At 46.2% G+C, this 17,034-nt stretch overlaps 1 protein-coding gene and 1 long non-coding RNA gene across 3 annotated transcripts in view; one reads left to right on the top strand and one right to left on the bottom strand.

Moving 5' to 3' along the window:
• The window catches only part of LOC146599118 (uncharacterized), a 50,955-nt gene that overhangs the window by 25,069 nt on the left and 8,852 nt on the right, over window positions 1-17,034 (bottom strand). The window lies entirely within an intron of this gene.
• On the top strand, window positions 4,907-15,289 carry LRRN4 (leucine rich repeat neuronal 4). The gene is made up of 5 exons (XM_085299163.1): window positions 4,907-5,042; window positions 7,886-8,612; window positions 10,573-10,777; window positions 11,348-11,485; window positions 12,636-15,289. The coding sequence occupies exons 2-5, from the start codon at window positions 7,925-7,927 to the stop codon at window positions 13,993-13,995; spliced, it is 2,391 nt and encodes a 796-aa protein (XP_085155289.1). The 5' UTR covers window positions 4,907-5,042; window positions 7,886-7,924; the 3' UTR covers window positions 13,996-15,289.

The following is a 17,034-nucleotide window of genomic DNA, read 5'->3' as shown; positions in this document are numbered from 1 at the left end:
ACACACCCACTGAGTTGAGTGGGCTTCAGTTTTGCCCAATAATGTGCAGTGATCAGGAAAGTGCAGGAGGGAACTAAGTTGGGAGGATTCATTAAGCTGCTGGATAAACCAAAACTGATCCCATATATCTAAGCAAATAAAAAGGGCAGGTGTTGTCACATTGCCAAGAGACGTTGTAGATACCACTGCATAATTCCCAGATGTCAGTTGGACTGGATAGGCCTGATCCTTCTGTCATGTCCTCTGCTGTTACTCCAGTGCCTGTCAGTAGGCTGCAGTGGAATTACTCCCAAATTGTGGCAAATTAAATAAAATTCAGCTTTGTATTTTGTAAATGAATTGCAAAAGGAACGGCAGATATAACCTGCTTACTAGTGCATTATACTTCCCTCTCCCTGGTACTTTTACATACGGACAGAGGAAGCATCCTGTTTTCTTCAGTGAAGGACTTGCCCTCTTCTCACTTGCTTGCTACAGGCCAAGTACTTTCCTCAGAGCACGAGTACCACCTGTAACAAATAGTCCAAAGACACTCACAATGTTTAAAATCTGCCTAAGGATGTTGTGGGAGAGCTGAAGGCCCATCTTAGTTGGCACCAAGAGGTCTTCCTCCACAGAGAGCCCCTCTTCCAGACTCGGCCTCCACTTCTGCTAATGAATTCCAGTCCAGACTGTGGCCCTGCCTGTGTTAGGGCCCCTCATTTGGGAACTACAGGCTACCTTGAATTGTTCACCTCGAAGCACAGTCTCCTGCTTGCCATTTGCAGTGCGGGGCTCATCACAAAACTGTTGCAGGGAAGAGCTGTAGTTGCCACTTAGTGTCCAAATGACCTGAATACAAGAATGCAGGGACATGGGAACTTGGAATGTGCATCTCATTAGCACAGTATGCCTCTCATTTTACTGCTAAGCAAACACACCTACTTGAGTCAAGGTTATCTGGCCTAGGATTCCAGAAAAACCACAAAAACGTTCAGTTTTCTTTCCTGGCCCTCCCTCCATCTCATTCTAATGTGTCACTGCATTTCAAGTAAAGRTTTCCTGCTACTGTCGAAGGAGGACCTCTGCCAACTCATCCAGAAACCTACTGGCATGTAAGGGCTAACTTTTGCCATCTTACCTTTAATGGAATGATCCCTTGCTGCTCTTGGTGCACTGTCCTGTCTCTATGTTTCTTTAGCTCATCAGCTATTTTCCCCTTGCTCCACTGACCTTGCAAGGCTTTCAAGAGAGGTAGGGAGCACTTAGGAAAGGCATCTCTTTTTTTTTTTTTTTTTTTACCCCCCCAGCTCTGATGCTGCATGAGGTCACACTTTCATCAAAAGCAAAGTGATTCAGCAGTCTCAGCCCTCATCTGAGAGCTACTTTCAAGACATCAAACCCTCTGGGCTAGGATCAGTGCAACAAAGGAGAAGTCATCTTGCACGGCCAGTCCCAGCAATTTAAGGGCCCTGGGAGCACGCTGGTTTGTTTGATGTTTTCCACAGCTTTACTGACCATGGGGGCAGTGACCTTAGCACTGTTTCTTGTCCAAGCAGCCCACGGAGAAGTTGAAAGGGGGAAGATGCAAGCCAAGGTACTGCTGCACCCCTATAATTCCAGACTGCTACAGCAACTGCTGGATAGTGGCAGCTCCTGGGAGCAGCTCTGTCCCGGCCGGCTTGTGCATCTGCACTGGCCCTGCTCTGGGCCAGCTCCAGCATCCAGTAATCCTTCATCCCACTGCATGCCACTGAGCACATCCTGGCCAGACTCCAGTCCTTCCCCTCTACGTGCATGGGATACCACACCCTCCTTTATTCCTGTAATAACCTGATCAAACTTGGCTCCTGCTTGTTCATACTTCCAGATTTATGAATAAGTASTCTTTAGTAATTGAGTTACTATTTGCACAGTGCCAGATATGGAACAGAGACTTAAAAGAGCGAGTGAAGGTAGGGCATCTGCCCTGAAATGAGAGAGTCTCCTAAGGGAAGAGAGGCATTTTTGAAAAGCTGAGACAAAATCCTAGACACAAATGTAGTTTAGACGGAAAAAAAATCTTTAAGAAACTACTATCTTGGCACTGTATTTTTTATTCTGTGCTTAATTAACCCAGAATCAGGTCAGGGTAAAATGTTTCGAGTGTCAGAGGGCTGCCGTCTGCTCCTACTCCCAAAAAATTCCATGGGGGATTTCACTGCTTGTTCACAATGCATTGCTACAGCAGACAACACACACCCCATGGCTAAATAATCTTGTTCCTGCGTTCTCTCCCCTTGCCTCCTTGTTCACTGTAGAAAAATGTCTTGCTCATGCTTGCTCCGTGGAGTGACGTGTAAATACTTTTTTCTTTCATTTGCTTTAAAGCTATTCTCCGCATTTCTCAGGATATTTTCCTTCTTAACCATCACTTGGAAAATCTAAGACATGGATCACAGCCAATGAGAAACATTCATCTCTTGTACTTTACAGCCTGGTACCATCCTCACCTTCTGCTCGCCCCATATTTCTGCTTATCTTGGTGTCATTAAGGAATGCAGGGCTCATCCCTAGCATTCCTGCTCCTGCAGTAAGAGGGGTTTTGTGCAGCACTGAATCAGCCCTGGGAAGGCAGCGTCTGGTTTAGCTCTTGGTACTACATATATCACCCATGCAGAAAAAGACTGACAAAAACACCTGCCTTTACTAAATCTTCCTGCAGGTTACCACCGAAACCCTTCAAGAAGTAGAAAAAGGAGAGTAATAATTTGAACAAACACAGAGACATGAGAACAAGCCAGACTGACAGGCAGAGGGGAATGTGCTGCCTGCTCCTACTGGATCCTTATGTGATTTCAAAAAAAAAAAAAAAAAAAGAACGGTGGGAGGGAGCTAGTGCCTGCTCTGGGAAACCTTCACCAGTATCACACTGAATCTGCTATTGAAGAGGTACCATCAYGGTAACATTCCAAATGACTGGAGTTTGCAGCTAGGTAAAGGGCCATACCACAGTCTAGGAAAATACAATGCCTCAAAATGCAGAAAAAAAAGTAGAAAATAAATATAACAGAACCCCACTTTCCAAGAGTGCTCTACCTCTTGTAAGGCATGCTCTATTTCCTTCGGAATCAAGCCCCTCTGGGAAAAGGCTCCTCACTTCCACCTCACTTCCACCTCCATTAAAATGAAGGGGCCAGTTGCTCACTGCCAGACTACTTTTCCAGTCTTATGGGACTGTTTGTCTAAACCTCCATAAGGAATTCAGTACAGCAGAACACATTAAGTGTGAGGCAGAATTTGGCTCACAGGGCTTCACAGAGCGGTTYTTTTAAGAGCTTAAAGATGATAAATAACCCACTCATTTTCTCATTAAAAATTCACTGTGTGTAAATACSAAGCTAGGAATTGCAAACACAACACGGGTACTTAATAGCCCAAGGCAACCTTCCTGAAAGGGATTTGCAGCTAAGAGGATTGCAAAGGTGAAGGGAAGGCAGGGTTTCCACCAGCGGGGCTTGGGCTAAACGTTCCTTCCATCCACGCTTGCAGCAAATTCTTCAGAACTTTCTAATCTGCTCGGATTTGAGCGGTGAACTCAGCATTCAGCGTGCAGCGCTCCGAGGCTTCCTGGCAGTAAACCTACGGCCAGCCGGCACGCTTCCCCAAGCGCAGCCCTGGGAGCCGTTCCGCCAGGGTTAATCTGCAGGATTAGGCCCTCATTTAGGAAACTATTTGTCTTGCCTGAGAGCCATTCCACAAGGGAACAACACGTACCTCTCGGCCAACCTCAGAGGCAACCGCGATGGCTCCAGAGAGTCCTACTGAAAGACCGTATCTTGTTCTGTGGGTGTTCTGGTGTTTTTCAAGGCTCCTTCTCCACACAGATAACGAATGACACGGTCAATAGATAAGGTCAGTGTGCATGTAGTCTCAAGGGCTGGGGAAAGCAAGACCTTTATCGCCGTGGTGTACAGGTCTTTTTCGCCTTCRTGTCATAGATCTGTTTTGTTCCGACAAACAAAAAAAGCACTGACCAATGTTCTCCTCGGCAACTTTAGTAATCAGTTGGCTTGGGGTAGTGACTGAACATCCATGCTGTTGTTTCTCCTTCGGAGCAGTCTCCGTAAAGTCATACTTTTCCACTTCTGGGTTTTGCTCTCAGCTTTTTACCTACCTAGTTACTACTTGAATAGCAGTTAATGCCTGGAGCTCCCAGCATGTCCCTTGGTGGGAAGCGTTTCACCTCGTCAGTCTTATGCAGCCAACAAAAGATGAGAAGGAGCAGGCAGGGAATTGCTCCAAGCCGCGCAGGATGGCAGAAGCAGAGCTGAGAACAGATCGCACGCACAGACACTCCTGGGGGAGCAGGAGAGGCCGCTGAAGCCCATCAGACGTGCTGTGACACACGATCAGCTGAGCAAACTCCTCTCTGCAGGAGTGGCCGGTGAGAGCTTTGCTTCTGCTATTCCCTGAGGGCCTCCTTAGAGGGACTGTTCCTGCTAAAAGTCCTGGGTGAGCATTTCCAGCACTTACTCCCAAGCACAAAACTATTACAGAGAAACGTAAACACTTGAAGCCAACCTTTTATTGGCGTCTAGAGAGTTATCAAAGCCCATGTCAGCAGACAGAGCCTTAGCTCTACACCCTCGTGACCTGTCAGGGAAGAAACGCAGTATCYCCTCTCCCCTGCCTCCCCCCTCAAGAGTCGGGGTGAGAGACRCTGATCCCTTCCCTTTCCCTCCTCTCCTTCAATGAGGAGAGGGGAGCAGCCCTGCCTGTGGAGTGGGCGTTGGGAAGCACGAGCCCTCCCAGCCTCGCCGCCGCCGCTGCTGTCGGGGCTGCGGGAGCRCAGAAAGCTGGCTGGAGCCACCCCCCTCCAGGCAGGGGGAAGCTACGCGYGGGGGAGCAGGCCTTGAACAAACCTCGCCTCTGCTTGTGGGCAGAGCCACCAGCCGAGAAAGCCGGGAACCGAATGGAGACATTCTGCACGCCTCGGCTGAGTCACCGGAGCACATAAAACCAAGGGCAGCCCGTYGGAGCTGCTCAGAGCGGAGGCACGAGGCGTCGGCGCTCCCAGACAGGTATGTGCAAGCGGACGCGGTTTAGAGCAAGGGACTAGGACTGAATCTAAGACCAGCTTCCAGCAGTCCCGCTCCTCCCCTCTTCTCACSGCCACGTGCCGTGTAGGGGGGCTCCAGCAGCTCCGGGGGCTGCCGGGCCCTGGGGCCGCCCGGCCCTTGCATGGCTCCATTTCATGAGAAGGACACAGGCAACCAAAACACACGGCTCTGCTGGTCCCTGCCTCAGAGCAGGGATGGGAGCAGCAGGTGATGATCTAGGCAACAGCGGGCACCATTCAGGGAAAAACAAGTAGTATGGAACAGCAYGAAGAGCTGAATACGATGAATAACAAGTCTGAGGCATTTTATGCAGYATGGAGCTCCAATTCCCCCCTACACACACACACACTCTGATACATATTTTTGAATGAGGAATGATCATTATGATGCCTTGAGAGCAGTTAGGCTCAGTCAGTTAGTGAAAACACTAACTTAGGTCTTCGGACACTTGAGATAATTCCTCCTCCTGCACAGATTACCTGCACAGCCTTGGAGAAATCATTTAGTACCTTTTTTTTTTTTTTTAATGGGCCTTCAGGTGCCTACATTTCCAAAAATCCCAGAGAAACACATATACTTTTCTCTGGTGCTTAAGGGTCTCATGGATTTTTCAAAAATACTTATTTGTATCTTTAGTCACTCCAGTATTTTTAAAACCTAGCTGTAAGTTTCTTCTTGCTTTTTGAGCAATGTGTTTTAAATATAATAATACAATATAAATATAAAAGCTCTGTCTCTCAGGGATGTTTCAAGGATAGGTCTGTTAAAGATGGAGACACTCCATCTGCTGTGGAGCACAGGATCATACAGGCAACTGAACGTAGTCTGTAGATTGAGACAGTTCATGCCCCTTATAAAAAGCAGAATGCAAAAAGGAAGCAGTGGACAAGGCCACGCTGTCCACCTGAACATCAGTCGGACAGCACAGCAGGAAAAGAGGCACTTGTTCGACTCTGGATGTGTTGTGGAAAGGAGCGGTTACAGCTTATCCCCCCAGAAAAGTCTGCTGTGACTAGCCCTCGTAAGGAAAAAATTACCGTTCTTGTCTCTGTTCAGATAAGTGGAGACATTAAATTAAGAGCCAGGTCTTGCAAGGAGCTGAGCAACTCCTCCAAGGTGCAAAGGTCCTCCATTTCTCCTGACAACTACAAGAAGAAAACTGAGGGCTCTCACCACTACGTAGAATGAGACCTCGCATGCATAGATCAGAAGGGAAGAGACAGAGGAAGGCTGGGTAGATAAGAGAGGGCTGGAGCTACCCCTGAAATTGCTTTAAGCAAAGAGAGAAGGAGCTGTAGCAAGACATCCCATTGCAGTGTGTGCTCACCATCACACCCTCCTACAGAGGGCACGAAATTCTCCAGGCCCTGGCCAAAGAGACCCTACCTTCTAGAGAAGGTAAGGGATAAATGTCTTCCTCGGTCTGCACAGGGAATGGCAAAGGCCAGTTTTGGAGGAAGTGGCACAGAGGGCAAATAACAACTAAGCCTCACTGCGCATCTCACAGAGGATCCAGGACAAGCATTTTGGGGGCTACAATGTTTGGAAGGACAAAGCTGGGATGGGAGGAGGAAGGTGCAYATAAGGAATTGTAACACTGAGTAACCTACTTCTTGGTACTAGGCCTTTGGCCCCGATCCAGGAGCATAGTCTCAATTTCTGACCACTTTGAGTGAAATGTGGTTCAGAAGCTGTATTTTAAATACCCTGTTTCCCCCGGAATTTAAGTGATCATCACATTTGAGGCACCTGCCTGCAGCAAGGTCCTAGCCTTGCTACCACTAGGCTCCAGGGCAGGCTCCAGGGGACCTGAGAGTGAGTCAAGAGGAGAAGAAGAGGGGAAACTTCAGAGGAGCCTTAGGGGCTAAGAGATGCAAGGAAGCAACCTTGCCCGCACATCCCATACAGCTACTTGCCATCGTGGCTGTCAGTCAGAACTGGRCAGAGCTGTACCGGCAGAGCCCAGACGTGCCCCAGGGCTTTTGATGCACGGCTGACTTAGGCTAGGGGGGGAAGGAAAGCCCTTCCTAATAGAGGAAAAGCACTTTTACCTGCCGGCCCCACTGCAACTCAGCCAAATTTGGGCTCCTACATCCTTTAGTTTCGTGTTTGACAATCTTCCCCTGCCTCTAAATCCAAACATTTGCATTATACAGTCAGCCTCACAGAAAAAAAACTCCTTGCCCTGATCACACCTGACCTTAGCCCTCTTGCCTGCCCCATTAGACAACTCATCTTAGTGAGACGGACAAACTGGACATTGTGCAGCAGAGCAGCCTTGTACGGAGCAAATATCCAATCATGTATAAACACAAAATCCTATAATACTGCAGTGAGAGCAGTGGTTTCTGAATAATATTACCCTTCTTCTGCAGTTTGTCTAGTACCAGCTGGTAGTTGTATCCCGGAGTAGCACTGATACTGCCTCATACCGCTGGGCAGTACAGAGGCAGCGCGAGCAGCGAGACGAAGAGCCCACCTCCTGTGCTGCTTCTGTTCTGGGAGATGCAGTGCTCATTGCCAGACTGGAACTGGGGGTACACACCAGGCATGTGACGTAACTTGGTTGCTTGCTGGATCAAAACTCATGTATACACTTAAAATAGGATCAAACGATACTTCTGTCCCAAAGAGCTCATGTTTACTTAGGCTGAACTACATTATCACTTCTGTTGTCTAGATGTAACAGGAAAGCACTTATAAATATTTTACTTTTAAAYAGCTTGTAGCTGCCTGGAGGGATTTTAATTTAGCTCTTAATGCTGATGTTTTGTTTTTCTCTCGCTGAAACAAAAACCAAACAGATCTTGCAAGTTAACTGGGAGCCGCTTTGCAGCAGCACGATGTTTCTGCTCTTCCTCATCCTCTCTCTGCTGGTGGGGAACATAGCATCAGGCCCAGTGAGCAGAGCAGAAACTGTAGCATCCAGGGACATCACCACTGTTTTCCAGCTGGCTCAGGAAGACTCTTGGGAGAACGTTAACCTCACAGGCATGTCCTGCGAGGATCGGAAGAACAACACCTGGATCACCCTGCAGCTGACCAACAGCAGCCTGACAGCTTTCCCTGCCTGTCTGCCAGAGGTCCTGGAGACCTTGGATCTCAGCAACAACCTCTTAAAAGAAGTGAACAGCACAGAGATAGCAAACCTCCCACAGCTGCGCACCCTCTTACTAAGACAGAACCATCTCCAAGCAGTTAGATGGGGATCAGAAATCCTTGGCAGTCTTCATTCCCTGGACTTAAGCTTTAATAAGCTGTCATCTGTGCCGTCATGCCACACCTCTTCCCTGCCTAACTTGAGATGGTTGTCCCTGGCTGGAAATCCACTGATTGAAATTCAGCCACTGGCTTTTTCCTGTTACCCTCGGCTGCAGTTCCTGAACCTCTCAGCAACTCTTCTTGGGCAGGATGACAGCAAAGGAATTAGTGAGTCTGCTTTTGCCATCAGCACATCTCCCCATGAGACCAGGAACAGGCCTGAAAACACCATCAACATGCTTGATCTGAGTGGGACCTTTCTTGAGAAAAGTAAGTCTCCAGATTTCCCGCTGTAAACACGGGCCCTGGTGAGGCTGCGGGGAGCAGATGCCTTGCCGGGACAGTGGTTCTCATCCTRGCTGAGCTCTGGGATGCCTGCCGCTGTCCCACCTAGTGCCCCTCACTCCCTCATCCTGGGGGGAGGGGTGGATCTTGCACTGAAAGCTGCAAGCAAACACTAGCTGGGACAGTGGCAGCCACATCCGCTGCTGCTCGGAGAGTCCAACACCCTCTCCAGCAAGTCTTGTAACCACTGGGGAGAAACCCTCACATAGCCCAGCCTCCACAAGGGGAGAAGGGCTGAGAGCCGGCAGCACCAAAACAGGACTGCATATTCACCCCATCACAGCCCCCATCTCCATCCTCACTGCTCTGTCTGCTACCGATAGCCATCCAGCTGTCAGCCTTGAGATTAGCTTTGGGAAACACAGGAGGGAATTAATATCCGTTCAGAAACATTGCTGAAATCTGTCTTTGCCCATCCCCAGAGTTAAACTCTGCTTTATACCATTGTACTGAAGTAGCGCAGGGAGGTTTTTTTCTTCCTCAACCACAACTGGCCAAGTACTTCCATACAGTGAGACAATCCCTGCCCTGAGCAATTTACAGCCAAATCTTTCTTTTGTTTGTCTCTGCTCCATTTGTAACTGTGGTGCTAAGACAGAGAGATGCTGAATGCCTTGCCCCGCTGCTCTCAGCCTTAGACAGAGCCAAGACTTGCTGCCCATTCTCCTGCCTCCCAGACCACCATCTCAGCCATGCAAGATGGTGGACACCTTATCTAAAGGTGTCTCATCTTTTCTTTGTCACATTTCTTACGAGTTTTACTCATAAAAATGATTCTTGTCTCCCAAGGGTCCTATGAGGTTTCACTGATGGCTATTTCTTGGCACTGGCACAAGAACCACCACACTGGGTTGGAGCAGAGGTCCCCCTTGTGCAGCGTCCTTTTTGCAAGAGCACCTAACAGTGGCACTTCATGGAGAGGGTGCAAGGAAGAGAGATGAAGCATAGATGGATTTTTCCCATATGTCCCTTGATTCCAGTAACCAGCAGCTTAGAGACTTTCCAAGCTAGAGGGTCACCTCAACTCACACTTAGCAGAGGTATCAGTAATTTTCCCCCATGAATTTGTCTAATCCCTGTTGTGACAGTCAGTTCCACAATTTAGTTATGGCATGAAAAGGCACTATTGTGTAAGAGCTGTTCCTTCATAGTTTCACATCCCTCATCCCTTTTTTTCTGTCTTACAAGAAATAGGAAATTAGCTGTCTTTCTCCCACCATTCAGAACTTTGTAGACTTCTATAATCTCTCCTCATCCACCTCTTCTCTGAGTGGAGAAATCCTCATTTGTTTGATCTCATGTTTTAGGAAAGCTCTTCCATATAGGTTTAGCTCAGTTGGTTAGAGCATGGTGCTGCTAATGCCAAGGTCGTGGGTTCACTCCAYGTATGGGCTATGCTCAGGGTTGGACTAGATGATCTCCAGAGGTCCCTTACAACCTTACCATTCTATGATATCTACGATCAGCTTTACTAATCTTCCCTTTATCTTTCCTTCTTYTCTTCTCCCCTCTCTAAGATGTCATGACCAGGCCTTTAGGCAATATTACAAGAATGCAACTGCACAGGTATTTATAGTCTGGTGTATTGATACTGTGCATTTTGTTCTATCTCTTTACCACAGAGAATAGCTGCAAGAGACCACAGAGATATTCTATATCTCTATAAATTTAAAACTCTGACAGTTCCCTAGCCACAGTTCCCATTAAGTCACTAATAAATTCAGCATGCTTTGCAAGGAGAGGGTTCCATTCTTACGTGTGCTACTTGGCCGTATCTCAGTAATATTTGTCAGTGGACCAATATAGTTCAGTCTACTTATTTCTAGGCAGAAATCCACAGCACTGCTGTACTTATGGAACACTTACAAACCCTTTTATGCTTCAGTTCAACTAGAGTGGACCAGAGACTTGCTCAGCCTCAGATCATTTCACCTAACAAAGATGTCACGATTAAAAAGCCTCGATACTGACTTTTTCAAGTCCATGCCTCATCTCAAAGAGCTGAACTGTCAAGACTCCCACTCGCTGGGTTTCGTGAGGACAGAGATGTTTGAGAATGCTCCTCATCTGAGCCATCTCTCATTCCAGAAGTGAGTTGTTTTCTTTTTTTGTTCACCCCCATGAAAAGCTGCCATTGCCTCACAGCAAAATGCTGCCTGGGAGCAGGCAAGCGAGACCCTCTTATTTTAGCCATTTGACTATAGTAGCTGATGAGAGAAGCAATTCACATAAAGAGAATGACTGGCATAGAGAAAGTCAAACCATTAGAAGCAGTGTGAGAAAGAAGCTAGAGAAAAGTTGAAAAAGGACACTGTATAAAATAAAAGTGGGGCTGAATAAAAGGTGGCTGAGAGGAGCCCATCTTTCACAGAACCCCCTTGCCAAATGCTAGGTCCTTTCCCTTCCCAGCTGCTGTCCCTAAAGGTGTTCTCCTCTTACTATGCCCTTGTTATGCTTTAGCATACAGCTAAACATGCACTGTGCAAATTAGAGAGGTATGCAGGTATTAGCCTGGACTTTAAAATGCAGCACAGTGGTGTTAATTTCCAAGGGAACAGGGAAGACTGCATTGTGTCTYACACACATGGGGATACTAAGCACACTCCAGCCCTTGGAAGTTAGCCCGGCACTGGCTAATTACTGTATTTGTCATCTTGCAGCTGTAACCTGAGTTCCTTTAGTCCTTGGAATATCAGTTCATCGGATAGCATCATCATCAACTTGCATGGAAATCCCCTGTCATGCAACTGTGAGCTCTCCTGGCTGCTCTCCAAGCCCAAGAAAGTTGTGCTGCAAAAGTAAGTGAGTTAAAGGAGATGTAAGTAATACTCTTCAGTCACAACTTACTGCTGCAAGCTGTTTGGGGACAAAACATTCACTTCCAGATTATTCAGATTCTTTATCTGGTCTTCTCTTCCACAAGAGGTAGAAATGCAAAATAAGATCCCCTTTAGGAACATGGCTAAATTATACTTGAAATGGACAAATGTGATGGGCACATGTAGAACACTGAAAAGCGTTATTAGCTATGGATTCTACCTAAAGCGAGAATAGTTTATTTTTTCTCCCTTTCAGTTCAGAGGTGAAGACATCAGCTGGCTAGGTGGCCTTCATGGCCAGCATGGAAGCAGGAACTGGAAGACTGCAAGCACTTTAGCATTTCAAATAATTTCTTCCTTGCTCTCTCATTCCCAAAGGCTAAATTAGCACAGGCAGTCAGCAAAACCCCTTCAAATAGTACCATTTCTCACCATTTTTTTTCCTACACTTTACAATATTTCTGCAGACTAATTACAAGCATGTAGTTAAAAGAAATACTTTGCTTGTATATGATCTCTCTTCCTTTTGAAAGGCCACCAAGAAGATATGTCAGATACAGCGGAAAGAGCAGGGAATCAGGTTATTAAAATTAGATTGTCTCTCATCAGGATGGGCATAACATTTAAATTCTCCTGAAAACATGTAAAGCCCGAGTCAAGAACAAACCTGAACTCAGTCATTTGAAAGCATATACAGTGTCAGCAGAGCTCCAGCCGCTTGAACCAGCATGGCTTAAGGATCTGGGGGACCCTGTTAAACTTCTTTCTATGCAGTCCCCTCTCAGTGTAGCATTAGAGTCTGATCCTTTAAGACAAGCTGCCTTAATCCCCAGTACTGTTACAAAAGTTCACAGTCCTTGTACCAAAGGATGCTTCCTCTCAGGCAAAAGATACTCCTGCACCTTACAAAAAACAAACAGCCCGTCAGCTAAGATCAGAGTGCTACGGAAGGTCATCTGTCAAGCACAGGAGTATCATCAGTACTACCTAGCTTTGGTCCAGGTTTCATGTTTTCTGTAATGCAAAGACTACTTTTGGACAGGAAGTTCCCGATGCCATTCCAAGCAACCTTACAGGAGTCCAAAATGCTCTTGTAGGACTTGTCTATTCTAACTTGTCCTCTCTACAGGGCATCAGACACTTTCTGCAACACATCTCGAGAAGACTGGGACAGCCCTTCAACATCTTTTTCATTGCTAGAGCTCTACGATAAATGCCAATCTGAAAGAAACATCACACTGCCAGATTCAAACACAACCCCTTCTGAAGACGTCGCTTTCAGCATCACCAGTTATGATGCCACTACCGTGGCATCAACAACAGACTCTGCTCCCACTACTGTAGTGGCATCAACAACAGGCTCTGCTTCACTACCCAAACACACTTTCAGCAGCTTCCTAATTCAGAGGAATATAACAGGCACAACTGCAGCAAACCCAACTGAGCAGATCCTCACAAAGGTCAACAGTCCCTCCAACGAGGAGGAGGCAGTTTCCAAAACTATGAGCAATCCTCCTTCCTTCACGTCAGTAACTACCTCCCCAGGTTTTCTCGGAGAGCTCTATAGTCAGTCCTCAGGTTATAACTTCATGAGTAAAGGTGAAAMAGAGCAGAAAGAGTTCACAACAAGCAACACTGAGTTTCCCCAGGAAGGACTCTTTAAGCAGCCTACTAGCGATTATTCTACTAGAGTAACAGGAAACCCAGATACCACCAACCATTATATTCACTCCTTTGCTACCAGCACTGAGGAAGGTACAGCACGGACAAATGTACCACASCTGAACTCAACAAAGACCAATGCTCAGTTGGATCCTGTCTTCACCAGAGCACTGATACACTATGTAGATGATTATGACTATGATGATCAGACGACAGAAACCCCAGTGCAACCAATGTACACCTCCTGTGACTACAATCCTTGCAGACACCTTCAAAAGCCATGCAGTGAGCTTCAGAGTGCATCCCAGTGTTTATGTCCTGGCATTTCGAGAGAAGATGAGGTTCCAGATCCACCAAGACTCAGAGATGTGTCCGAAGTTACAGACAGCTCTGCGCAAATACACTGGTGYGCCCCAAATTCAGTTGTTCATACCTACCAATTGATGCTTCATGCCCAAGGCAATGAAGAGAGGCAGATTGTCCTGGACAATATCTATTTTACAGCAAGGCAGTACACACTGTATAATCTATTACCATACACCACTTATCACATTTGCGTGAATGCTTTAAACAAAGCAGGATCAAGTCAGACAGCAAGTCAGGAAATTTCAGGTAATCCATGCACCAGATTTAAAACAAAGCCCAGCTACAAGTCTGTCTTTGCTGCTCTGTCTGCAGCAAGTGGACTCTTTCTCATTTCCACTATTGTATTGTCTGTATGTCTGTGTAAGGCATGTAGAAAGCCTCCCAGTGAGCATTATGGTACACACCTGGTCTCTTATAAGAACCCAGCATTTGATTATCCCTTAAAACTGCAAACTAATTAGCTCTGGGTGATTGCTCTATACATTCAAAGCTGTCTTTATCACTCTGGTGTGCTTCCATGAGACTCTCAAAGTGTTCTTCAGCAAAACTAGGAAACATCAAACTTTAGAGCCCTCGTGTCTCTATGGGAAGGAAATACACAAAAGAAGAAAAAAAATTGAAGGTAGCTGAACAGAAAGAAGCTCTTGTTCATGTGCTAAGTAGCAGCAAACCTGAACACTAACTTTCCAAAGTTATCTTTTATAATCATCCAGCAATATACTACTGTACTGTTTCATACAGTGAGATGTTGTCTTGCCAGCTTGCAGCCTCCATTACCTCTTAGGATACAGTTTGTGCATAACCATAATCTAGGGCTCACGTATCTAAGCAAGACAGACACTGCTTTTATTCASAAGAGTGAAGTTGATGTTTGATTTCTTCTAATGTCTATATAAAGATATCATCCAAAAAGACAGTATTACTGGAACGGGCGAAAGAAAGATCTCCTTGGACTCAGGTGCAAGGTGCTGTGCACATCTAACTGCAGTAGATAACACCGGTGATCACAAGCGTTCAGCCCAACTTTAGATCAGGAGGAGGAAACACCAAAATTAAATGCAAATAAGGAGAGCAAGATACTGCAGGATCCTCAAGGCAAGGATAACTGCTTTGTTGTGACTTCACGTGGTGTCTTCCACGACTGAGGCTCCTAAGCGCTACCACAAAGCCAATGACAGGCAGTGAGCAGGTAGAAAGGAAGCTGAAATACAACAGCAGCCCACAGGAGGAGCCTACGCATTAGAATTTGCATCACAATTGATTTTAAACTGAGATGATTCTCAATTCCATCTGTAGGTTTAGCAGGCCTCATGTAGAGGCAAAGACCAAAATAATGATACAGTTTAATGTATATGTTGCAGTGACTTGAAAAATTCAAATCCCATCCACTAGCAGCAGAGGGTTTTACGCATTTATGCAGAGATTTTTCAAACATACTTTTGGGTGGTAATTTCTGCTCAAAAATTGTAACGGGTGCTGAGAATCCAAGTTTTTCAGCAGTTTTGAGATCTTGCCATTAAAGCTCACAGAGCTGTTTTTGTAAGAGGAGGCATTTGTCCTAACCAAATATTTCCCTTTTACTTTCACTGTTCAGAGTCCCATATGTTTATGTTCCAGGAACTACATGTTTCTGTTGCTGTACAGATACAACATGTAAATTCCCCCCAGATCTCCGAGAACGAAGGGTGCTGTACAGTGTAAAAGAGTTTCTGTTCTGTCAGTATTTTTTATGTTCCTCCTATTAATGGAAATAAAAGCTACAGAATAAGACCTACAGACTGGCTCTTTATTAAATATCTTGACCTTTGTGTTGACTTTACCATCTACAGTGCTTAACCAGAGAAATGAACTCGAACACCTTGTTGTTCTGGGGCCTTCAAGTAAAGCATAATTTTTATTACAGGAAAYTTGTTTTATTTGATCTCATGACAGTTTTCATTTTGAATACGTCTAAAATGGGGTGAGTCATCCTCACCGCTAAGGGCTTGCAGCCCTTTTATGCAACTGTCCTTTCCCTACACCACGGCTGGGAATGACATCATCTTTGGACARATTCTCATGGCAAATTCCTGTTGTGCCCATCCTGCGCTGCTGAGCTTGGCTGCACCCCGTGAATCAAACTCACAATAGAAGTGATTTGCAAATGCAGAAACCAGGATGGCATCATCTTTCGCTTTAAAAATCTCTTTTGTTTTCACTTTCTGGTAGTTTAGAACTTTTTCTGTTTGGACTTAATTTTTCATATTTATTTCAGGCCTGTTTTTTTCCTGCATTTTCTGGAAGGCCTAGTAAATAGGCGCAAGTGATATTTTAACTTTGTCTGAAGTGAGCAGGAACCTTCAGTCTTTGACTTGTATTATTCCTTACTGGGGCAGAGATCATATGCTCTCCTGTGTTTGTTCAACATAGCTCCAAAAGACCTTGACTGGGGTCTCCGGTATTGCTGTAAGCAGAAACAAAGTGGACCAAAATAAGAGATTTGTGAATAGCAGCATGTATATTCTTGAAGATTAACTCAAGAGATGATTCTGCAATTAGAAAGAAAGAAAATTATTCCAGTTTAACGATGAGCTATTCCAAAGTGATAGGACATCATCTAAAACGAGATTTGGAGAGAATGCTTCTATCAACTCTTTACTAAACTGCAACTCATAATCACTACAACATTTACCTAGAAAGCCACAAAGCTCAGTGGAAGAAGATCTTTGAGTAACAGGATTTGCAATCACTGAGTATCAGTGACAGGAGGACACCAGCATGACACCTACCCAAAAGGGCAACAGCCTTGGCAGTATGGGGGTTATGGCAGAGGAAGGTACCGAGCAGCAYGATCACTTCAGAAGACTCCCAGGAACACTGCAGAGTGGCTGCAGGCGAGCAGGCTGGCACAGACACCATCTCTATGCACAGCAAATGCCTCACACCAAGATGTGGAAGCACCTACAAGCTTCTTCTCATAACTGAGCACAACAGTCATTTCTCATCATAGCTTATGCACGRAGCTGCACAGAGACCAATCCTGGGAACGCAGTGGAAACTGCACATCTCTCTTCAAGCCTCTCAGAGAGAGTTCAGAAAGCTCTCCACACCATCCTCCATCCAAGCATACCATCAGTGTAAGCAGATCCTGTGACTGTCCCCGAAGGCTGATTACCTCTTGCAGCAGCCAGACATTTTGCAGGCTACTTTCACTTCAGTTTCTCTCATTTGTTTCCATAGTCTTGGGATGGGAAGAGCTCGTGGTTCTCAGCGCACAGCCCTGGCAGGGAGACCCACTGCGCCAGGAGGCCTGGGCTGCCCCCAGCTGCTCCCAAGCTGATCTGTGCACTCCTCGTTTCCCCCAGCACCTCCAGTGGTGGATCACAGCAGGTATGCTCCCACGGCCCTCACCCCCACCCCAAGCAAGTGCCAAACAACCAGGCTGCCCCAACCCCACATCCCTACGCTCACCAACTCAGACCTGGGGACCTCCCAAGCCACATTTGCACACGGGCTGCCAC

This window comes from Rhea americana, unplaced genomic scaffold, assembly GCF_003343005.1.
Source record: "Rhea americana isolate MKP2758 unplaced genomic scaffold, rheAme1 scaffold_146, whole genome shotgun sequence".
NCBI lineage: Eukaryota > Metazoa > Chordata > Aves > Rheiformes > Rheidae > Rhea > Rhea americana.
The sequence above is the reverse complement of the archived record's forward strand: the minus strand, read 5'-3'. Positions and strand labels throughout refer to the sequence as shown.